Source organism: Oncorhynchus nerka, linkage group LG3, assembly GCF_034236695.1.
Source record: "Oncorhynchus nerka isolate Pitt River linkage group LG3, Oner_Uvic_2.0, whole genome shotgun sequence".
Classification (NCBI taxonomy): domain Eukaryota; kingdom Metazoa; phylum Chordata; class Actinopteri; order Salmoniformes; family Salmonidae; genus Oncorhynchus; species Oncorhynchus nerka.
The window spans coordinates 10,070,557-10,094,827 of record NC_088398.1 but is presented as its reverse complement, the minus strand read 5'-3'; the positions used below and the strand labels follow the sequence as shown (position 1 = coordinate 10,094,827).

The 24,271-nt window shown below is 42.3% G+C and overlaps 1 protein-coding gene and 1 pseudogene across 2 annotated transcripts in view; one reads left to right on the top strand and one right to left on the bottom strand.

Annotated features, from left to right (window-relative positions):
• The window catches only part of LOC115101482 (suppressor of tumorigenicity 14 protein homolog), a 38,622-nt pseudogene extending 19,396 nt beyond the window's left edge, over positions 1-19,226 (bottom strand).
• Positions 19,227-20,206: 980 nt separating this feature from the next.
• LOC115101931 (amyloid beta precursor like protein 1-like) overlaps positions 20,207-24,271 on the top strand; it is a 51,433-nt gene continuing 47,368 nt past the window's right edge. The window contains exon 1 of one of the 2 annotated variants that reach the window (XM_065008083.1): positions 20,207-20,454. In XM_065008083.1, coding sequence (XP_064864155.1) covers positions 20,389-20,454 — 66 coding nt within the window. In that variant the 5' untranslated portion in view covers positions 20,207-20,388. The remainder of the gene's footprint in view (positions 20,455-24,271) is intronic. The other variant, XM_065008081.1, reaches the window with a different exon arrangement.

Sequence of the window (24,271 nt, the reverse complement as noted above, 5' to 3'; positions counted from 1 at the left end):
ACATACCTTACATTGTCACTCATGCAGCCATACATTCTAAAGCAATGCCACACTGACCGGGGGTTTAGAAATAGCAGTTTATCATTGTCATGTTCCCAAGTGGCGATGCACACATCTCCATTACTCGAATGAAAGGAAATGTTGGAGGACGTAACAGAGTAAATAGATTATGTCCTCTCTTCCAGTCCACCCACACAAATATGCCTTTAGTCAGCTCCTTCCACCAGGAGAAAAACATGCTGCGGCAGATAGCTACAACAAACCTTACAAGAGAGAGAAACTGAATCACAGTCAGTTCTGAACTCTGATACCTGACTTAATACCATACCTGACCTAAAGGGTATTGTGGGAGGAGGTTAACTTGGTAGAAGGGTATTGGACCTGTCATCTATCTATCCATCAAAAGTTCAAGGAATTTCAACTTTTGACGCAGGCAAGAAACTGATTGGAAATGACGGATGTCTGTCTGTCATATCATCACTTTTGTCTGTCACCATATGACCACCATAGAAAAACTAAATCTGTTCAAACTGTTTTTCAACAGAACATCACCAGGACATGGCATCTGAGCCTAAATCGGGGTCAAACTCACAATCTCTTCCAGGTCGTCTGCCAGCTTGTTGAATTCTGTGCTGGTGGGGTCCTCCAGATTCTGGTTGTAGGGCACATTGTCCAGCTTCATGTGCCCGCTATACACCCGCTGAGCTGGGACACGCTTCATACTTATGGTGGCCGCAGACTCCCTGCCTTTGACCGAGGAAAAGAGAGTAGGAGAAAGAGGAAGTCATCTGGAAAAATTCTACATGCAACACCAATGCCTCCTCATACACTCCCAGAGATGGTTAATATGATTCTCTGCTGGAGCAAATAAAAAGAGAACAGGGATTTAGGAGAATTAGGAGTTTGTTTATCTTTTGATTATCTCTCTGTAAAAGCCTCTTTGATCAGGCTGTAGACTGAGCGTGTGACTGTCGGGGTGTTCCGTCTACTCTGCACCGCGCCACTTTACTTGAATTATTAACACCAAACAAATTAAGGCCTGTCAAACAAACAGGTTATCAATGGCAAATTAAAACTTCAAAACGTTCCACTTATTACAGATATTTGTATCAAACGTCTAGGCCTTCAAAGAAGCAGTCAGGCAGCGCCTGTGAATGTGAAATCTCCTGGGTGTGCCAGGTAGATGGCATGTTTAGATTGGCCAATGGCAGTTGGCTAGGGCTGCCAACTCAAACCCAAGTCTTTCTGGTCAATCATAAAAAGCTGTTTGCCATTATTTACATTTCAGCTATCAATGTTCAGACTTTAGATGAAACAAACCTCCCAGAATACTCCAGGACAAATTGAGAGGGTTGGAAATGAGCAACATTAGTACAGTTGGAGTTATTGAGCCACTTTGGGGCATCCTTTGCATTTTCACTTAGACTGAGTGATAGTACCTAGTCTATGATTATTACATGCATTAGTCTCAGACTACATAGTAAAGTTGTACTCACTAACAAATAACCAGATGAGGATTCCTGTCACGGCTGCCAAGACAAGCAGAGCGATGAGGACTCCCACTATCACTCCAGTCTTCTTCTTCGATGCCATCTTCTCTTTGTTATCCAGGAAGGTGACCTGCTCATGCCGCCCGTTCTGCCCCTAGGTAGACAGAGGCAGACAGACATAAAAAGAGGGAGATAAGTGAATTTTTTACCTACATTATATGATGAGATTACTAATACTCAAGACGTAGGAGTACAATAACATATCCAGTGTAGAGTATGCGAGCCATCTAACTTGCAGGACGACATGGAGATTGTTAGGAAATCATAGTTTCAGGATGATTTCAGGAAGAGACTGAACACTGAAGTACAAGACAGTAACTATAGCCACCTCCAGACTCCAGTCTTGCCATACAAGGTGAAAGTAATGACAGTGGACTTGTAAAAAGCTACAAAGGAAAAGCCAGTGACTTCAACAAAAGGCACTAGAAACAAATTGCCAATTCTACAGATCCTGGCATCAGAAAGTTCCCATCGTCAACATTCGAACAGAAACAAAGAACTAAATGAAAGCTAAGATTCTGTGGCTCGGCAACTAAAATCAAGACGCAACAGCCGCTGCATTATCCCAAAGAGGAACTGATCCAACTCACTGTTCTCATCAGGAAGGGTTGTGTATCACTAGTATTACCTAAGCCATACTTCTCATTTCACATTGGGGGCTAAAAACTTACTAATGGATTGAAAAAAGAGAGATGAGCGCAGAGAGAGAGAGAGATGTCCTTGAGGTGTTGCCATGGAAAGTTCAGTGTGTGTCTGTCTATCAGTGCAGTAGTCAGATGTGTGGTGTGTGTAGGTCAGCAGGGGAAAGACAGACAATTGCATTGTTTGTGAAACTGACCGAAATCTGGATCATCACCCTGTATTAGACTGACGGTGAATTGCAAAGACGTCTAAGCACTGATTCACACCATAACATCAATGGTGTCTGTTTTACATGACTATGTTTTTGTTTAATTTGTAAATGAACAAAATGGGGAAAATCACTGACAAGTTGAAACAGGCTCAAAACAGATCCTGACGTCAAAACAGGCCCAACCAGTTTAGCGACCGGAGAGCACACACGTTGCATTGCAGAGAAGACTTCCATGGCACTCTGCATGTGCTCCACCTTCTCTAAGGAACCGCCAACTGTGAGCAAGTAGTTGGTGACATCAACAATAGTCCCTAGCCACTGCCTCACAATGTCACTAAACGTCAACAAAACGAAGCAGCTGATTGTGGATTTCAGGAAACAGCAGAGGGAGCACGTCCCTATCCACATCGATGGGACCGCAGCGGAGAAGGTGAAAAGCTTTAAGTTTCTCGGCGTACACATCACTGTCAATCTGAAATGCTCCACCCGCACATACAGGGGCTGTTGCGCACTAAGACCCTCAAACTTTTACGGATGCACAATTAAGAGCATCCTGTCGGGCTGTATTGCCTGGTACAGCAAGTGCATCGCCCACAACCACAGAGGGTGGTGCGGTCTGCCCAACGCATCACCAGGGGCACACTGCCTCCCCTCCAGGACACCTACAGCACTCGATGTCACAGGAAGGCCAAAAAGATCAACAACCACCCGAGCCACTGCCTGTTCACCCCGCTACCATCCAGAAGGCGAGGTCAGCACGGTCCCAAAGCTGGGACGGAGAGACTGGAAAACAGCTTCTATCTTAAGGCTATCAGACTGTTGAATAGCTGGCTACCATCCGGTTACTCAACCCTGTTTTCTTTTTTACCTTTATTTAACTAGGCAAGTCAGTTAAGAACAAATTCTTATTTTCAATGACGGCCTAGTGGGTTAACTGCCTTGTTCATGGGAAAAACGACAGATGTTGTTTTTCTACCTTATCAGCTCGGGGATTCCATCTTGCAACCTTTCTGTTACTAGTCCAACCACTAAGTACACAGAGATCCTTGATGAAGTCCTGAGTGCAATGGTGCAGGTTCTTAGACTGGGGTGAAGTTTCACCTTCCAACAGGACAACTACCCTAAGCACACAGCCAAGACAGCGCAGGAGTGGCTTCGGGACAAGTCTCAATGTCCTTGAGTGACCCAGCCAGAGCCCGAACTTGAACCCGATCGAACATCTCTGGAGACTTGAAAATGGCTGTGCAGCAACGCTCCCGATCCAACCTGACAGAGCTTCAGAGAATCTGCAGAGAAGGGGATTAACTTCCCAAATTCAGATGTGTCAAGCTTGTAGCGTCATACCCAAGAAGACGGTCTGTGAACGGTCTGAATACTTATGTTAATGTGAGATCTCAGTTGAATTTTTTTAATCAATTGTGTGTTGGGGTCTGAATACTTTCCGAAGGCACTGTATTCTCTTCTACTGCATTTGTCAATGCCACACCGACATTGCTCGCCCTAATATTTATAAATATTTTAATATTCCATTATTTTATTTTTAGATTTCTGTGTATTGTTATAGATTACTGCACTGTTGGAGTTAGACACACAACCATTTCGCAACACCCGCAATAACATCTGTGTATGTGACCATTAAAATTGATGTCATATTGACTTATGTGCATATAGTGACTCTCCATATCAGCCCTCTCTCTCTCCCTACAGTACTTCAGTATGATGGGTAAGTTCAGGGCTACCTGGGGCATAGGCTAAGATCTATGTGCCCTGCCCTGGGTCCAGGGTGTGTGTCCGAGTACACTTGCGCAAGAGACGACAGAGAGCGATTACAGAGCAGATCGTAATCACCGCACACAATTGCCTCTGCGCCTGTGGCCCAGCGTGGAGAGACGGACCCGATCCACCATTAGGGACGGGAGAATCGCTTCGGTATTAAATCAATTTGTCAGAAGTGCCGCCCCTTAAGATGGGGCCTCAATTACACTGGTCTAGATGATAACTCATCGCAATTAAAGGCCATTCTTACCACGCTCCGGCTCTCACACATGCCTCCTAATTGGAATTTCTAACAGCAATCATGGTCTGGAATTAAGGGAATCATTAGGGATGGGGTCAGTGAGCGCTCGGGGGTCGCTCTCTCCATCAGTCACCCTGTTCACAGTCTAATAAAACCATTACATGCTTTTTGTCATATCCCCTTTGTCTCCATCTCTCTGCCCTCAAACAAAAATACTACTCCCTCCAGTTAGATCCATTTGTGAACTGTGCTGATGTCTTTCCAACTACAGGCCTCAGTGGTGTCCTATGATTACACAGGAAATTGTGTTGAATGCATTAGACAGTGGACACACAACTTTCACTGACAGTGTAAACAGAACAGAAGAAAACAAATCAAAAACACTACAAAAGCCTGTCACAGTGTATTGCCTGTAAAAATAAAATAAAAATTTAAAAGTGCCTTCAGAAAGTATTCATACCTCTTGACTTATTCCACATTTTGTTGTGTTACAGCCTGAATTCAAAATTGATTACATACATTTTGTTCCATATAAGACCCCATAGTGCCAAAATGTTTAGACATTTTGGCAAATTTATTGAAAAAGAAAAACATAAATATCGAATTTACATAAGTATTCAAACCCGAGTCAATACATATTAGAATCACCTTTGGCAGCGATTACAGCTGTGAGTCTTTCTGGGTATGTTCTAAGAGCTTAACACACCTGGATTGTACAATATGTTCCCATTATTCTTTTGAAAAGTATTCAAATTTATTGTTGAACATTGCTAGACAACCATTTAAGTGTTTGCCATAGATTCAAGCAGATCTAAGTCAAAACTGTAACTCGGCCACTCAGGGACATTCACTGTCTTCTTGGTAAGCAAATGCAGTGTAGATTTGACCTTGTGTTTTAGGTTATTGCCCTGCTAAAAGGTGAATTAATCTCCCAGTGTCTGGTAGAAAGCAGACAACCAGGTTTTCCTCTAGATTTTGCCTGTGCTTAGCCCCATTACTTTTCTATCCCGATTAAACTCCCCAGTCCTTAACGATTATGTTTGAAAATCTGGAGAGTGGTACTTTGTAATGTGATGTATTGGATTTGCCCCAAACATAACTTTTTGTACTGAATACAAAGTGCTAATTGTTTGCCACATTTTTTGCAGTATTACTCTAGTGCTTTGCTGCAAATAGGATGCATGTTTATGAATATTTTTATTCTGTACAGGCCTCCTTCTTTTCACTGTCATTTAGGTTAGTATTGTGGAGTAACTACAATGTTGATCCATCCCCAGTTGTTTCCTACCACAGCCGTTAAACTCTAACTGTTTTAAAGTCATCATTTGCCTCATGGTGAAATCCCTGAGCAGTTTGCTCCCTCTCTGGCAACCGAGTTAGGAATGACTCCGGTATCTTTGTAGTGAATGGGTGTTTACACCATTCAACGTGTAATTAGTAACTTCAGCATGGTCAAAAAGACATTCAATGCCCATCTACCAATAGGTGCCCTTCTTTGCAAGGCACTGGAAAACCTCCCTGGTCGTTGTGGTTGAATTTCAAATTCACTGCTCAACCTCACAATTATCTGTATGTGTGGGGTACAGAAATGAGGTAGTCATTCAAAAATGCTGTTAAACACTGTTATTGCACACAGAGTGAATCCATGCCATTTGTGACTTGTTTAGCAAATTTGTATTCAAATCAAATATTATTGGTCACATACACATGGTTAGCAGATGGCATTGCGAGTGTAGCGAAATGCTTGTGCTTCTGGTTCCGACAGTGCAGCAATATCTAACAAGTAATATGTATCAATTCCATAAGAGATACCTAATACACACAAATCCAAGTAAAGGAATAAGAATATATAAATATATGCATGAGCAATGACAGAGCGGCACAGGCTAAGATGCAATAGAGAGTATATAATACAGTATATCCATATGAGATGAGTAATGCAAGATATGAAAACATTATTCAAGTGCCATTATTAAAGTGACTAGTGTCCATTTATTAAAGTGGCCAATGATTTCAAGTCTGTATGTAGGCAGCAGCCTCTCTGTGCTAGTGATGGCTGTTTAATAGTCTGATGGCCTTGAGATTGAAAAACAGCTTCTGTCTCGGTCCCAGCTTTGATTCACCTGTACTGACCACGGCTTCTGGATGGTAGCGGGTTGAACAGACAGTGGCTCGGGTGGTTGTTGTCCTTGATGATCTTTTTGGCCTTCCTGTGACATCGGGTGCTGTAGGTGTCCTGGAGGGCAGGTAGTTTGCCCCCGGTGATGCATTGTGCAGACCGCACCACCATCTGGAGAGCCCTGCGGTTGTTCAGCCTCCTGAGGTCGAAGAGGTACTGCTGAAGAGGAGAAGAAGAGGCGCTGCTGTTGTGCCTTCTTCACCACACTGTCTGTGTGGGTGGACCATTTCATTTTGTCCGTGATGTGTACGCAGAGGAACATAAACATTCCACCTTCTCCACTGATGTCCCGTGTGGATAGGGGGGGGGGGGAGTAACTCTCTCTGCTGTTTCCTGAGGTCCACGATCATCTCCTCTGTTTTATTGACGTTGAGTGAGAGGCAATTTATTTTCCTGACACCACACTCCGAGAGCCCTCACCTCCTCCCTGTAGGCTGTCTCAACGGTAGTAGGCTTGATGACCAACAACGACGTGTCATCTACAAACTTAAATGACTGAGTTCATGGCGTGCATAGCCATGCAGTCATGGTTGAACAGTGAGTACAGGAGGGGGCTGAGCACGCACCCTCGTGGGGCCCCAGTGTTGAGGATCTGCAAAGTGGAGATGTTGTTTCCTACCTTCACCACCTGGGGGCGGCCCATCAAAGTCCAGGACCCAATTGCACAGGGCGGAGTTGAGAACCAGGGCATCAAGCTTAATGATGAGCTTGGAGGGTACTATGGTGTTGAATGCTGAGCTGTAGTCAATGAACAGCATTCTTACATATGTATTCCTCTTGTCCAGATGGGATAAGGAAGTGTGCAGTGGGGTGATTGCATCGTCTGTGGACCTATTTGGGCGGTAAGCAAATTGAACTGGGTCTATGGTGACAGGTAAGGTAGAAGTCATATTCCTAAACTTTAGGTTTGCATCAACAAAGGGGTTGAATACTTATTGACTCAGGAAACTTTTTTTTTTTTAATTAGTAAACATTTCTAAAAACATCATTCTACTTAGGCCAGAGACGAAAAAAATCTAAGTGTAATCCATTTTAAATTCAGGCTGTAAAACAACAACAAGAAGGGTGGAAAAAGTCAAAGGGTGTGAATACTTTCTGAAGGCACGGTATGTGACCACGACAAGCACGAGAGGACATCTGGAGAGCTAATTGTATTAACTAAACAATAAGGTATAGTAGGACTGCTAGGCATACAGTAGGGTAGCAGCATATTAGTCAAACCAGTTAGACTGATGGGCAATGAGGTGTTCTGTACTGAGAGGTGTGGTCCAGAGAAATAGCTAACAATGACAAGCACCTTTTCACACACAACCAGTTGATGTTTGTAATGTAAACATACATATGTGCATCCTCTGTGTGTTTTGTCTTATTGTATAGTACATGACATTGCATGATGTGGCTTTAGATAGTGGGAACGAAAGTCAAACCAAATCAATGAGTAGTCCGATTCAGCCTGCACAATATAACTGAGCAGTGCAACTGCGCTTTCAATAGACAGGCATTCCATCTGTTTAAACGTTAACCAGGAGTGTCAATGGTTGTTGTTTAAATCCTCAATCATTATCTATGTAGCACCTTTCCAATGGCAGCTCCACCAAAACTTTAGAAAGCTGCTGGTTGAAATATCTCATCAGCCTAAAACTACATGGCTTATGAGATCTATTTATTAAAAGTGTAATGCATTTGTGAAAGCATATTTTAAATGTAAAATTTCACATCGAACGTGGCAACGCTAACCTTCTCTGGCTAGTAACATTAACTGTAATTGAAAATGTAGTGTTATAATTAAGTCATGATATAGCTATGCTTTGTTTATGACAATGAACATTCTAATAGTCCCCGTTATTATGTTATGGAACTTTGACCATATAATAACCCATAACATTAGATTACAGATAAGTGGTAGAAAATGGTCATGACAAGTGTCACTACTACAGACATTGTAGAGGTTATTTTGTTCTAGTACAATAACACCACCACATTGTGCTGATTTAGTGTGAATTATCTCTCCCTGGATACCATGTAGTTACTAGGTGACTGGGTTCATTTAATAACCAACCTGCTCTACTGGTCATGTGTGAGAGACTGCAGTAGGCAGGGTTAACGGGCCGTTCCACAGGACTGTTGGAGAGTCCCTGGCTGAATTCCTACCTGGGTGTCCCCTTACCTCTCACTTCCACTCTGACCCACACCGCTCACGCACTACCAGATAGAGAGCGAGGGAAAGAGGAGAGAGGACAGTGTGTGCTCTGATCTGACCGAAACAGCCACATTCCTCCGTAACCACACTCCACTGCTGACACTGATCCTGTCTGGGAAAGGACAGGTCACAATGACCTCACCTGACTTGACCCTCAGCTCAATCTTGGGATCTCTGGAATTCTAAGATCAGAAATTTGCTGTTGTGCCCTTACATCCATAAACAAGGTGGATCCCCAAATGTAACGCATCTCCACGTGTACAAATAGATCTTCTGTGAACAATTATGCCAGTCAGTAGAGGAATATGCATTACTGGCCAAAACAGAGTTGGTGGTGGTTATAATACTGTAATCACTCATGTTCTCTTGCTCCGTTTCCAGATATCCTTTCTTGAAGCGCAATTTAAATGGGCAATCTGCAGTTCATACAATAACAAAGTGGGTACCCCGCCACGGTTTGTATAAAAAGCTGAGGTATGAGGCCGGAGAAATATAACCACTCAAATTCATAGAAAAAGCTATGGATGCAAGAACTGACCATCCATTTTATATCAAAATTATAGATTTAACCATGTTGAGACTATACAGTGTTTGTTTACATTTACAATGTTTACAAACAGAACTAAAACAAGCTTATATTTGGGGTTCTGATGGGGATCGACAGTTGAACTAAGCTCATGAGGCATTTGTAAGTTATAGTTTTCCAGAATCAATGGGTACACAGAGTACACCCCCCCCCTGCAATTTAGCTAGCCGAAATAAATTACATTTTTTCACAAATTCTGAGTGAAATAATTTATAAATTATAAAACTCACTCACTGTTAAAAGTCACCCATGCATACACCACAAGACATGCCACCAGAGGTCTCTTCACAGTCCCCAAGTCCAGAACAGACTATGGAAGCACACAGTACTACATGACTGCATGGAACTCTATTCCAAATCAAGTAACTTATGCAAGCTGTAAAATCAGATTTTTTTTTTTAAAACATCTCAAAATGCACCTTATGGAACAACGGGAACTGTGAAGAGACCCACACACACAGCCATACATACACACAATAGCATACGCACTATACACACGCACATATTTTGTGTTTTAGATATGTGGTAGTAGAGTAGCGGGCTGAGGGCACAACCTTAATGTGTATCTGTTGTGACATTTTATGTAATGTTTTTTTTATTGCCTAAAACTGCCTTAATTTGACTGGACCCCAGGATGAGAAGCTGCTGCCATAATAAATACAAATACTCAAGAGGATTCACACAGGAAATCCTAAAATGGTAACTGAGGAAATGACAAAGCACAAATCAGGACTATGACATCATTCCCCGATACTAAGGTGGATAACACACAGTGCCTTCAGAAAGTATTCATATTCCTTGACTTATTCCAAGTTGTGTTACAGCCTGAATTAAACATGGATTAAATACCCCATAATGACAAAGTGAAAACATGTTTTTGGACATTTTTGCAAATATATGTGAAATGAAATATAAAAATATCTAATGTACATACGTATTCACAACCCTGAGTTAATACATGTTACAATCACCTTTGGCAGTGATTACAGCTGTAAGTCTTTTTGTGTAAGTCTACAATGCTGTTTTTATACGGTACGAGATTGACATCCACTTTGCTGTCTACTGTCTTTGTTTTCAATGAGAGCACAATGGTAAATGCCATTGAGGCTGGCTGTGAATGCCGTCAGCTGCCACAGTAGATGGAACTTGCCGCCAGAGTTCAAATATTTCAACTTTTGCTGTAGCGTTGTTTTCTACCTGATGTTGATTTACCCATCTACCGATAGCTGCCCTTCTTTGCGAGGCATTGGAAAACCTCCCTGGTCTTTGTGTTTGAAATTCGCTGCTTGACTGAGGGACCTTACAGAATTGTAATTGTATGTGTGGGGTAGAGAGATGAGATAGTCATTCAAAAATCATGATAAACACTATTAATGGCACAAAGTATGAGTCCATGCAACCTTATTATGCGATTTGTTAAGCAAATATTTACTCCTGAACTAATTTAGGATTGTCATAACAAAGGGTTTGAATAGTTGACTTAAGATATTCATCTTTAATTCATTTGTAAAAATGTCTAAAAACATAATTAAACTTTGACATTATGGGGTATTGTGCGTAGGCTAGTGACAGAAAATCTCAAATGTAATCCATTTTAAATTCAGGCTGTAACACAAAATGTGGAAAAGTCAAGGGGTGTGAATACTTTCTGAAGCCACGGTATGTCCGATCCATGGGTCATCTATGGTTCCCATAAAGAACAATTCTACAAAGAAAACTTAGAGGCTGAGAAAATAGAATATGATAGTGAGGAAACTTTATACACCTAACAAGTGACAGCCCCACGTGTCTCAGCTTTCACATGACGAGCAACAAAGTAATATAAATATACATATACAGTACCAGTCATTCCCGGGTTTAACTTGATTTGTTAATATTTTCTACATTGTAGAATAACAGTGAAGACATCAAAACTATGAAAAAAACACATGGAATCACGTAGTAACCAAGTGTTAAATCAAAATATATTTTATATTTGAGATTCTTCTAAGGAGCCACCCCTTGCCTTGATGACAACTTTGCACACTATTGGCATTCTCTCAACAAACTTCATGAGGTAGTCATCTGGAAGGCATTTCAATTAACAGGTGTGCCTTCTTAAAAGTTCATTTGTGGAATTTCTTTCCTCCTTAACGCGTTTGAGCCAGTTAGGGTAGTGATAAGGTAGGGTGGTATACAGAAGACAGCCCTATTTGGTAAAATACCAAGTCCATATTATGGCAAGAACAGATCAAAAAAGCAAAGAGAAACAACAGTCCATTACTTTAAGAGATGAAGGTCAGTCAATGCAGAGAATTTCAAGAACTTTTAACGTTTATTCAAGAGCAGTTGTAAAAACCATCAGGCGCAATGAAGAAACTGGCTCTCATGAGGACCACCACAGGAAAGAAAGACCCAGAGTTACCTCTGCTGCAGAGAATAAGTTCATTAGATTTGACAGCCTCAGAAATTAAAGCCCAAATAAATGCTTCACAGAGTTCATGTAACAGACATCAATATCAACTGTTCAGAGGAGTCTGTGTGAAAATCAGGCCTTCGTGGTCTAATTACTGCAAAGAAACCACTACTAAAGGACACCAATAAGAAGAAGAGACTTGCTTGGGCCAGGAAACACACGAGCAATGGACATTAGACCGGTGGAAATCTGTCCTTTGGTCTGGAGTACAAATTGGAGATTTTTGGTTCCAACCACTGTGTCTTTGTGAGATGCAGAGTAGGTGAACAGATGATCTCTGCATGTGTAGTTCCCACTGTGAAGCATGGAGGTGGTGGTGTGGGGGTGCTTTGCTGGTGACACTACCAGTGATTTATTTAGAATTCAAGGCACACTTAACCAGCATGTCTACCACAGAGTATTCCGCATTCATACACCATGCCATCTGGTTTGCGCTTAGTGGGACTATCATTTCTTTTCAACAGGACAATAACCCAACACACCCCCAAGCTGTGTAAGGGCTATTTGACCAATAAGGAGAGTGATTGACTGCTGCATCAGATGAACTGGCCTCCACAATCACCCTACCTCAACCCAATTGAGAAGGTCTGGGATGAGTTGGACCGCAGAGTGAAGGAAAAGCAGCCAACAAGAGCTCAGCATATGTGGGAACTCCAAGACTTTTGGAAAAGCATTCCAGGTTAAGCTGGTTGAGAGAATGCCAAGCGTGCGCAAAGCGGTCATCAAGGTGGCTACTTAGAAGAATCTCAAATAGAAAACACATTTCATTGAACACTTTTTTTGGTTACTACACGATTCCATAGTTGTTATTTCATAGTTCTGATGTCTTCATTATTATTCTACAATGTAGAAAACAGTAAAAATAAAGAAAAACCCTGAAATGAGTAGGTGTGCCCAAAACCTTTTGACTGGTACTGTATGTATGTATGTATGTATGTATACACACACAAATAAATAAAAATGCAGGATGTGGCCAGAGCAGGGAGCTAAGGAGAAGTACAGAAAAGTAGGGCTAGGAATTTCCCGGGGCCTCACAATACAATATCATGATACAAAGGTGCCAATACGATATTTATTGCGAATCTATATGTATTGAAATTTGATACTGTGATTTCATTGCGATTCGATATTCCAAACATATTGCTCAACATGTGTCTGCTGCAGAAGGAAAATAGAGAGCCATGAGAATGAGTCTTGATCAGTAGTGGAAATAAAAGTTAAGAAAGCAAATTGGCTCCCTTTTTAAAAAGATGGGGAACAAGCAATGAAGGAAAAATACTGGAGTTTTGGTGCAGGTAAAGCCAACAAGCGCAAAAATAATATTGCAATATCGTCAAAAACAAAATCCAAATATGTAACTGTATGGATTCCCCCCCCCCATCACTACAGAAAAGGGGATCTGCTTTCCAGCAATCCTGACCCATACAATTTACGTAAACAAATTAGTTAATTTGTTTGCACAAGCATCAATTTCTTCTACATCTTTCCACTAGTGATACTTTACTTGCAAAACAAAATGTATTTCAAAACATTAGCAGTGAGTGAAATTGTAAACATGCTTCATGGTTGTTAATATCATTGATGAAAAGCAACTCTTGATTGGGTTTAGGGCTGTGAGAAACAACTCACACAAAAATATATAACCTACAGTGGGGCAAAAAAGTATTTAGTCAGCCACCAATTGTGCAAGTTCTCCCACTTAAAAAGATGAGAGAGGAGTGTAATTTTCATCATAGGTACACTTCAACTATGACAGACAAAATGAGAAGAAAATCCAGAAAATCACATTGTAGGATTTTTAATGAATTTATTTGCAAATTATGGTGGAAAATAAGTATTTGGTCAATAACAAAAGTTTCTCAATACTTTGTTATATACCCTTTGTTGGCAATGACAGAGGTCAAACGTTTTCTGTAAGTCTTCACAAGGTTTTCACACACTGTTGCTGGTATTTTGGCCCATTCCTCCATGCAGATCTCCCCTAGAGCAGTGATGTTTTGGGGCTGTTGCTGGGCGACACAGACTTTCAACTCCCTCCAAAGATTTTCTATGGGGTTGAGATCTGGAGACTGGCTAGGCCACTCCAGGACCTTGAAATGCTTCTTACGAAGCCACTCCTTCGTTGCCCGGGCGGTGTGTTTGTGAATCATTGTGATGCTGAAAGACCCAGCCACGTTTCATCTTCAATGCCCTTGCTGATGGAAGGAGGTTTCCACTCAAAATCTCACGATACATGGCCCCATTCATTCTTTCCTTTACACGGATCAGTCGTCCTGGTCCCTTTGCAGAAAAACAGCCCCAAAGCATGATGTTTCCACCCCCATGCTTCGCAGTAAGTATGGTGTTCTTTGGATGCAACTCAGCATTCTTCGTCCTCCAAACACGACGAGTTGAGTTTTTACCAAAACGTTATATTTTTGGTTTCATCTGACCATATGACATTCTCCCAATCTTCTTCTGGATCATCCAAATGCTCTCTAGCAAACTTCAGACGGGCCTGGACATGTACTGCCTTAAGCAGGGGGACACGTCTGGCACTGCAGGATTTGAGTCCCTGGCGGCATAGTGTGTTACTGATGGTAGGCTTTGTTACTTTGGTCCCAGCTCTCTGCAGGTCATTCACTAGGTCCCCCCGTGTGGTTCTGGGATTGTTGCTCACCGTTCTTGTGATCATTTTGACCCCACGGGGTGAGATCTTGCGTGGAGCCCCAGATCGAGGGAGATTATCAGTGGTCTTGTATGTCTTCCATTTCCTAATAATTGCTCCCACAGTTGATTTCTTCAAACCAAGCTGCTTACCTATTGCAGATTCAGTCAGATTCAATTGCAGGTCTACAATTTTTTTTTCTGGTGTCCTTTGACAGCTCTTTGGTCTTGGCCATAGTGGAGTTTGGAGTGTGACTGTTTGAGGTTGTGGACAGGTGTCTTTTATACTGATAACAAGTTCAAACAGGTGCCATTAATACAGGTAACGAGTAGAGGACAGAGGAGCCTCTTAAAGAAGAAGTTACAGGTCTGTGAGAGCCAGAAATATTGCTTGTTTGTAGGTTACCAAATACTTATTCTCCACCATAATTTGCAAATAAATTCATTAAAAATCCTACAATGTGATTTTCTGGATTTCTTTTCTGATTTTGTCTGTCATAGTTGAAGTGTACCTATGATGAAAATTACAGGCTTCTCTCATCTTTTTAAGTGGGAGAACTTGCACAATTGGTGGCTGACTAAATACTTTTTTGCCCCACTGTATGTATGTATATTATATATATATATAAAAAGTATGTGGACACCGCGTTAAACATTTGGCTGAAATATCCAAATCCACACACTGCCGACAGGTGTATAAAAATTAGCACACAGTCATGCAATCACCATAGACAAACATTGTTAGTAGAACCTTAAGGAAGAGCTCAATGACTTTCAATGTGGCACCGTCACAGGATGCCACCTTTCCAACAAGTCAGTTGGTCAAATTTCTGCCCTGCTAGAGCTGCCCCGGTCAACTGTAAGTCCTGTTATTGTGAAGTGGAAACATCTAGGAGCAGCAACGGCTCAGTCACCGAAGTGGTAGGCCACACAAGCTCATAGAATGGGACCGATGAGTGGTGAAGCGAGTAGCGCGTACAAATCATCTGTCCTCGGTTGCACTCACTACCGAGTTCCAAACTTCATCTGGAAGCAATGTCAGCACAAGAACTGTTCGTCAGGAGCATCATGAAATGGGTTTACATGGCCGAGCAGCTGCACACAAGCCTAAGGTCACCATGCTCAATGCCAAGCATCGGCTGGAGTGGTGTAAAGCTCACCTCCATTGGACTTTGGAACAGTGGAAACGAGTTCTCTGGAATGATGAATCACACTTCGCCATCTGGCAGTCCGATGGACAAATCTGGGTTTGGTGGATGCCAGGAGAACGCTACCTGGCCAAATTTTGTGCCAACTATTAAGTTTGGTGGAGGAGGAACAATGGTCCGGGGCTCTTTTTCATGGTTCGTGCTAGGCCCCTTGGTTCCAGTGAAGGGAAATCAACGCTACAGCACACAATGAGATTCTAGATGATTCTGTGCTTCCAACTTTGTGGCAACAGTTTGGAGAAGGCCCTTTCCTGTTTCAGCATGACAATGCCACCGTGCACAAAGCAAGGTCCATAGAGAAATGGTTTGACGAGATCGGTGTAGAAGAACTTGACTGGCCTGCACAGAGCCCTGATCTCAACCTCATCGAACACTTTTGGGATGAATTGGCTGCGAGCCAGGCCTAACCCTTCTGATGACCAGGTGGCGAATCGCATCTCTGCATGTCTGGCAGACATATCAGTGTGGATGACGGATCACCACCTCAAGCTGAACCTCGGCAAGACGGAGCTGCTCTTCCTCCCGGGGAAGGACTGCCCATTCCATGATCTCGCCATCACGGTTGACAACTCCATTGTGTCCTCCTCCCAGAGCGCTAAGAACCTTGGCGTGATCCTGGACAACACCCTGTCGTTCTCAACTAACATCAAGGCGGTGGCCCGTTCTTGTAGGTTCATGCTCTACAACATCCGCAGAGTACGACCCTGCCTCACACAGGAAGCAGCGCAGGTCCTAATCCAGGCACTTGTCATCTCCCGTCTGGATTACTGCAACTCGCTGTTGGCTGGGCTCCCTGCCTGTGCCATTAAACCCCTACAACTCATCCAGAACGCCGCAGCCCGTCTGGTGTTCAACCTTCCCAAGTTCTCTCACGTCACCCCGCTCCTCCGCTCTCTCCACTGGCTTCCAGTTGAAGCTCGCATCCGCTACAAGACCATGGTGCTTGCCTACGGAGCTGTGAGGGGAACGGCACCTCAGTACCTCCAGGCTCTGATCAGGCCCTACACCCAAACAAGGGCACTGCGTTCATCCACCTCTGGCCTGCCTGCCTCCCTACCACTGAGGAAGTACAGTTCCCGCTCAGCCCAGTCAAAACTGTTCGCTGCTCTGGCCCCCCAATGGTGGAACAAACTCCCTCACGACGCCAGGACAGCGGAGTCAATCACCACCTTCCGGAGACACCTGAAACCCCACCTCTTTCAGGAATACCTAGGATAGGATAAAGTAATCCTTCTCACCCCCCCTTAAAATATTTAGATGCACTATTGTAAAGTGGCTGTTCCACTGGATGTCTTAAGGTGAACGCACCAATTTGTAAGTCGCTCTGGATAAGAGCGTCTGCTAAATGACTTAAATGTAATGTAAATGTAATCGCCCAAAATCAGTTCCCAACCTCACTAATGCTCTTGTGGCTGAATGGAAGTCAGTCCCCGCAGCATGTTCCGACATCTAGTGGAAAGTCTTCCCAGAAGAGTGGAGGCTGTCATAGCAGCATCCATATTAATGCACATGATTTTGGAATGAGATGTTCGACAAGCAGGTGTCCACATACATTTGGTTATGTAGTGTACGTGTTCAGAGAACTGCTCTTAACGACACTTGTGTAAGCAAAGGAGCATTTTCTCTTAGACACAACTCGTGAAAAGCGTGTAACCTGGAAATATATCAATGACAACCAGGATATCTGTGTGGACATCTCCATGACCCAGTTCTACAGACTATACCAGCTCTTCTATGTGTAGCTAAGGTTTAACTATCACTTCAGTATTTGTTACGGGAAACCTGGAGACAGTCCAAGAACTATGACAATGCATAATGTACAAAGCAGGAAAACTAGGAGTACATTCCTGAGCATGAATGATCTGCACAAGGCAGCACCTATCTCAACAGGACACTCAGGGAAAACAGACTATATGATTCAGTATACCAGCAAGTATTCAGAATTATTGTTCCTTTCCCTTACAAATATGATATCCCTCATCTTGTCCCTAAAAAGTGCATGTTCTTTCAGAGGACTCCAACCTCCTGTTTGCTTTTCTCTTTTGACTGAAGCTCAAAACTATGTAGCATTTCACAACCCTCATTTTTTAATCAACATGACTATGCATGTGTATAAACATCAAAACCAACATTTATAATAAAATCAAAATACAGTGTGAGGAAGAGGTTTTCCATAGAGGAACCTACCTTCCCCCCCTCTCTAAATTCCTCTGTGCAGCGACTAACTTTCTTCTCAGTAGTCTTCCTCTGTGGGTGAGCAGCAGCGAGGCTGGAGGGGGATCGAGTCAGGACAGGTCTGGGATCCACAGGGTATCAGAATACCTGGAAGTTGGGGCAGGCCAGCATTGTCTGGGCTGGGAGTGGGGATTCAATACTAAGTACTGTTACCAGGGGGCTGGGGCCTGCCCGAAGTACAGCAAGGACATGTAATTAGTTTGTGACCACTGAACACTGGAGGTATATGAAATCAATATGGCTGCCCTGACCAGTGAGGGAGATAGGGTACACAGAGCTGACATTAATTAGAGTGATGTGACTTAAACCATGAATGATTGGTTGATACATTTACACTTGTCATGTGTGTCTCTTATCAAAGTTTTTTACTGTCTTTAAATTAACATACGGGTGGAGAAATATCCAGACAGTCAAGATGGGGAGCGTCCCTGCTAACTTGGCTACAGGTGTTTCATTTATGTTATCCAGGGCTCATCTGGAAAACAGATGTAATTCTCAATGTGACTTCCCTGGTTAAATAAAGGATATTTTAAAATAATAAATCCCATTCTGTGTTCCTTCCTCCAACACAATTGTTCCTTAAGTCATCACATTCAAAACGAATGATCAAACTTTAATTATTTATTTAAATAGAATTATGCCCATCCATCCTCAAATTATATGATAATGAATAATTGCCCAACATAAAAAGTTAACTATAAAGTTTAAAATTAACTGGGATAACCTGAAGGCCAGTGAGAAAGCAACGTACTTCCTGGAAGTGTTCACTTGTGGTATGTTGTCACTGAAAGTCAATTGGTTTGCCTACATGGGCTGAGTTTGACAGGTGGCCCATTCCAGTGACTGGAATGAAACGTTATGTATGTCTGTAAAATAGATTTTCAAATTAAGTCGCTAACAATGCAAAAGTGACAACAGTGGCGCATGGCGGACTTGGTTACACCGTTGTTCCTAAATGTATAATTTGTAAAACACAACTTACCTCGTATTCAAATCGTGCGGAATTCATTTTCTTCAATTACTTAAGAGTTAAATCCAGTTGGTAGACAGTTCAATCAAACAAAAACGATTTAGAAACACGGGACTATATTCCTCCCTCCCGAGGTCCAAGACGTTTCAAGTCAACGCGGGAGGGAGATTAATGAAATTATGATCAAAAGTAGCAACTGTCCCATTGGTAAAATTCTTCAATGACTCCTCTGGTTAAAAGTTGTGACACCTTTGTGGTTGTCGTGGCTGAGGTGTTTGTTTCAGTCAACAATTGTTTCTTGAAACTGACCCTTTCCATCCACACCCACAACATTTAGCCACGCCCACACCTTTGTAAACGTCCAGAACGCCAGGTGAGATTTGGGCCTGATGATCAGGAAGTTGCGATTTTACAGAACATTTCAATTAGAAGTAGTTTGTGTAAACAGGTGCGGTTATGTTATATCAGCTCTACAGTTAGGTAGGCTACATACATATATATACTGTATATCTTCTCGATATCAACGTTTCATAACAAATAGGTCTACATCACATCTTCATAACGCTGAGAAAAATATTGTGTCAAATAAAAAAAATCGCTAATAGAGTATTGAAATGATTGAATACACTGATACCCCACACGTAGAGAACGAGACAATTATTTTACCTTGCGTGCCCCCTAGTGACCAAATACAGAATTTGGATTGGCATAGACATTTTTTATCGTTCGTATAATGAATGACAGATCCATTGCTATATGCTCTAACAGCGGTTGCCATCCAATGAATATCGCATTTCCGACACCTACTAGACTGGAGTATAACTCCCTTATACGTTGCTAAAAAAAGTATAATAATAACAATAAAAATAATACCCTATCATAACACTACACTCACAAAAAATAAATAAATACAATACTCCACTATTTAAATATATTGTCCTACTTCAGGCCAACAGCCTGAAAGGATGGGACACCACCACTTAATACACCCTGTAACTCTTCTGACGTCAAATCTCGCACAACCAAATCGTACTTTCAACGTTTCCTAGTTCTGACTAGCACGTGAACGCAGCCTGTTTCGGCACTGCTGTCACTGAATTCGTGACGCATATTATGAAACTGTTCAGGCAGTTCCATAGATAGACCAGTTTCCATCCACTGCCTGCGCTTCCCATTCATGTCCATTGGGTGTCTCCCTCCACCAAATCAAACCGCAGTTAATCTAAAAATGTTGGCGCTTTGAGGAAAGTCCATTGTACAGTACAAACTCGCAGATGGGCGTTCTTTTTTTTTCCGGCGAGGCTGCAGCCCCATATTAGCCCCGGCTGCGATTGGAGAGAGCAAGTGCGCACGGACCCAGACGCAGGAGATATTGGAGGCAGTCACCGAACAGAATAGAGATCTTCATAGTAACTGATGTAACTGTATTTGGGAATCAATTCAGATTATAAAGAGAAAACATCCCAATTGAGAAACGGAAGGAGTGAAAATGGGACATTCAGTGTTACCCATATTGATGGTCGTATTGTCCCATTGCGTATGGGGAAATGTCGAGGTAAGCACCAAGAATATTATCTTTCATTGTAAATGTTTATCGATATCACTCATGTCATGAATAACAATTCGTATCCTTTTTGCTGACGCGCACCGTTATCTTGGACAGATTTAATTAGCAAGTGAATGCGCACACAGACTGTCAGATGATAGATTACACGTCAACAAGAAGGAACGCTCAGTAACCTACCTACGCAGACTAAATGCTACTGTCTAATTAGCACATTTGTATTATTGAAATGCAGACAATATATGTAGACATTATGGTCATGCCAACCAAGTATTCCAGACAATGCATGCATTTTGTATTAGGATATGTTGTATGTCAGCCTCTTCCCCCCCCTGGTTTGAGAGAGAGACCATCGGGGACCTACCCTTGATAAACAAAGAGAGAAATGTACTGAACGTCTTCATAGCCTGGGGTGGGGCCATTCTTTTTTGGCGAAACTCAGTTTTTCTTTTGGTCTAATTGAAAAAAATGAAGAATACAACCGCAACATCTCATATTTGTTTTTATCATATCAGTAGGCCATAAACTGGTATATGCTATTATAGACCTGCAAGCCTTTATTAAAGAATGTAAAATCAAGTGCTGTTTGAACATCAGAGCCATGCATGTAATGGTGGCCTTTATTACATCAGTATCCCAGGTAGGGGGGATGTAGAGGAGCCCCACTGACTGACTGCTTTGTCATGACACTGGTGCTAGGAATGCTGAATGAGAGAACACAGTAGGTCTTCCGGCTGCATATATTTATTTATTTAACTACGCAAGTCAATTAAGAAAGAATTCTTATTTACAATGATGGCCTAGGAACAGTGGGTTAACTGCCTTGTTCAGGGGCAGAATGACAGCTCAGGGATTTGATCTAGCAACCTTTCGGTTACTGGCCCAACGCTCTAACCACTAGGCTACCTGCCACCCCATACAGGGAGAGAGTAGCATCACACCTACTATTTTAATGAAAATGTACAGTCTTCTCCAGGCTATGTCTTGAATCTGGGACTTGCATCGGATGCATAAGATTTATCTGCAATGGAGACCTGTGCTTAAACCTTTTGTTGCACTACTGTGAATCCAGGGGAATGCGAGGGAGAAATTCTGTATTGATTGTGAAATGTGGTGCTTTTCATCTCACATCCTTGTTTCTTTTTTTTAATGAGAGCAAATGATCTTTCTGTAAGCCTACACCTTAGCCTCCTGCTTTAATATGGGGTCATATTTGATCTTGATCTTATTTGATCCAACTACGTGTTGTATAGCAGGATGTAGAATGAACTAAGGCTGAGGCCTGAGCCACTACTAAGCTCCATCTTGTCACTGCACTGAATGAAATAAAAAAATGCAAATGGCTGTTCTCAGGTCAGCTCAGCAGGCTATATCTTCATCTCATGCTTCATATGTTGTAGATAGGAGTTTCTGCCAGACAGACTGTTCTGGGGCCAGATCAATGTAATGACCAGGCAGCCATCAGTCACTCAGTCCTCCCACCATACCGCTATTACTGACAGCAGACTTTAATGAGCTCTACCACCGCATAGCACTGCACTCTCCAGACTATGACTCTTCCATTTCCCCCATGGATCACTAGAATAGACCAATTATTTTAGTTTCCCAACTAAAAATCATGACATTTGAATTGTTAGTACCTTGCTGTGTTACTTGAATGGAGTAATTGCTTTTTCCCTACTGTTTTACCTTTTTGTGTATCTCAAAGTGCTAACACTTAGACATATCATTTAACCTTGTCCACAGAGGATCAAATCACTCTCTTGGCTAATTGGGAAACCATAGCACATGTGCAGAATTTTCTCTCATCTGGTCGTTCTATGTAGAACACCTGTGAAGGTCTAGACTCCAGACTGATACGTGACATCATGGGCCACCCACCACCGAGCTGTGCCAATGCGTCAGAGGTGACTTCCAGGGACCACTAGACCCAGACGCCCCCCCCTCCCCCGGAGGGCTTCAGCCCCACAGCTAATGAGGGAGGCCAGGCTCCCTGTGGGGGATCTGGAGTGGAGGGGAGGTATAAAATGGCAGAAGGGCGTGCTGGGTGGAAAGCAGGGGAGAGTGGGCCGTGAGCAGTGACTCATGGAGCCTCAGCTGGAGTTACAGTGCGGGTCAAGCTCACTTTCCACCTGGGAATAGAAGTGTGAGTTGTTCCCTCTCTTTGTTACTGTTGCATTGTAAGGGCGTAGGCAGACTAGAGGAGAAGCTCTCTGTTCCTCTGTAAGAACTAGCTCACATACATAATCTCACTCTATCTATCCATATACTGTCTACCAACTGTACATTATGCCCTTGGAAGGTATTAGAAATCCCAATCTCCAGCCAGTAGAAAGCATGTAATCATCATAGTGGGGTGTGTAAGGATTCATTCTGAAGATGTTAAGAAGATTAGCATGTGTATTATTAACCATTGGTGCTGGTTGCTCACAGTGCGTTTTATTAGCCATAAACCTGTTCCCTTCATTGTGGAATTATTCCACTGCTGTAAGAGCATTACTGGGATTACTGCTGTATGCTGAGGAACCATGCTTAGGTTTACACAAGGAGACCTGCAGATATGTGAAGGTTTACAGTCCAGATTACACTTTGAAGAGGCTGGCTTGCTTTAACACCCTGGTATTAGCTGTGTTAAAGATGGTTCTTTAATTTTTGTTTGCCTTTTCCATGGTAAAGGTTGAAATTGGGCAATTATGCGTTGCAAACTGTTGTCTGTATCATGTAAGGGCTTTAGGGTGCAGTACAAATGGTGTTTGTTTACACAGAACGAAATGTAAGAGAACGAAAGCATTAGATAGTTTCAAAGCACAAGGGTAAAGTTCAACATTTACTCATCCGAAAAACAACCATTATGCAATGTGCTCTCTGTCCATGTTCTCCATTTCATTGCTATTCATATACTATGTGTTCTTATTGTGTTAAAAGCAGGGACCAGTGCATTGTAGATTTTTTTTTTTTTACTGTTTACTTCACGTCAGTGTCAATGAAGCTGACACAGTAGCGTGACACTCCTAGCATGATACTTTGACAGTTTATCTATACTGTCCTATGTGTCTTTACCTCAGCCACCTTGGATGCAATGACATGTGCCACTTGCAGTGCTGAGAGTATTTAGTTGATTGACAACCTAGCATAGATCTTGCCTGACGACTCAAACAGAATTCTTCATTCGCTACATACTTCAGTCTGAGACTGCAATCATTGAAGTAATTTGTGGTGACGTCAAAATGAGGGGTGTTGTACAAAACAAAGCCATCAGCGATTGGATCATCTCTAACCAATCAGAGTACCAAAGGCAAAGATGAATTTTCAAAACGTGGCTTTACCCACGTGTGTTTTGGCTCTGGCCCAACCCTGGATTGCTGATGGATTGGCCATTGGAAGTCTTTGAAGCCACTGTTCTACCATATTGGCACTTCCTAGTATGAGTAGTCCTCCATAGGAATTAATGGAATTCTACATCATTTCAATACAATTTCTCAAGGACAAAATTACATGTATTTTTTTGTTGATCTAGTGGGGACAGTAACATAATTTGAATTTTTATACATTTTCATTTGAAATGTTTTATGTTTAGCTCACATAATCTAATTTAAAAGTATGCATTAGGGTGTCTGCAGACATTAATAAATGCATTTGTATTGCTTCCAAAATATTTTTTATAATGGTTGGGAAGTTCCAAGATGGAGGCACGGTGGTGTCAACACAGTGCCCCCTATCAGTCATATTGTGTGTGTGTGTATATATATAATATATATATATATAATCTCTCTTGCTCTCTCTCTCTCTCTCTCTCTCTCTCTCTCTC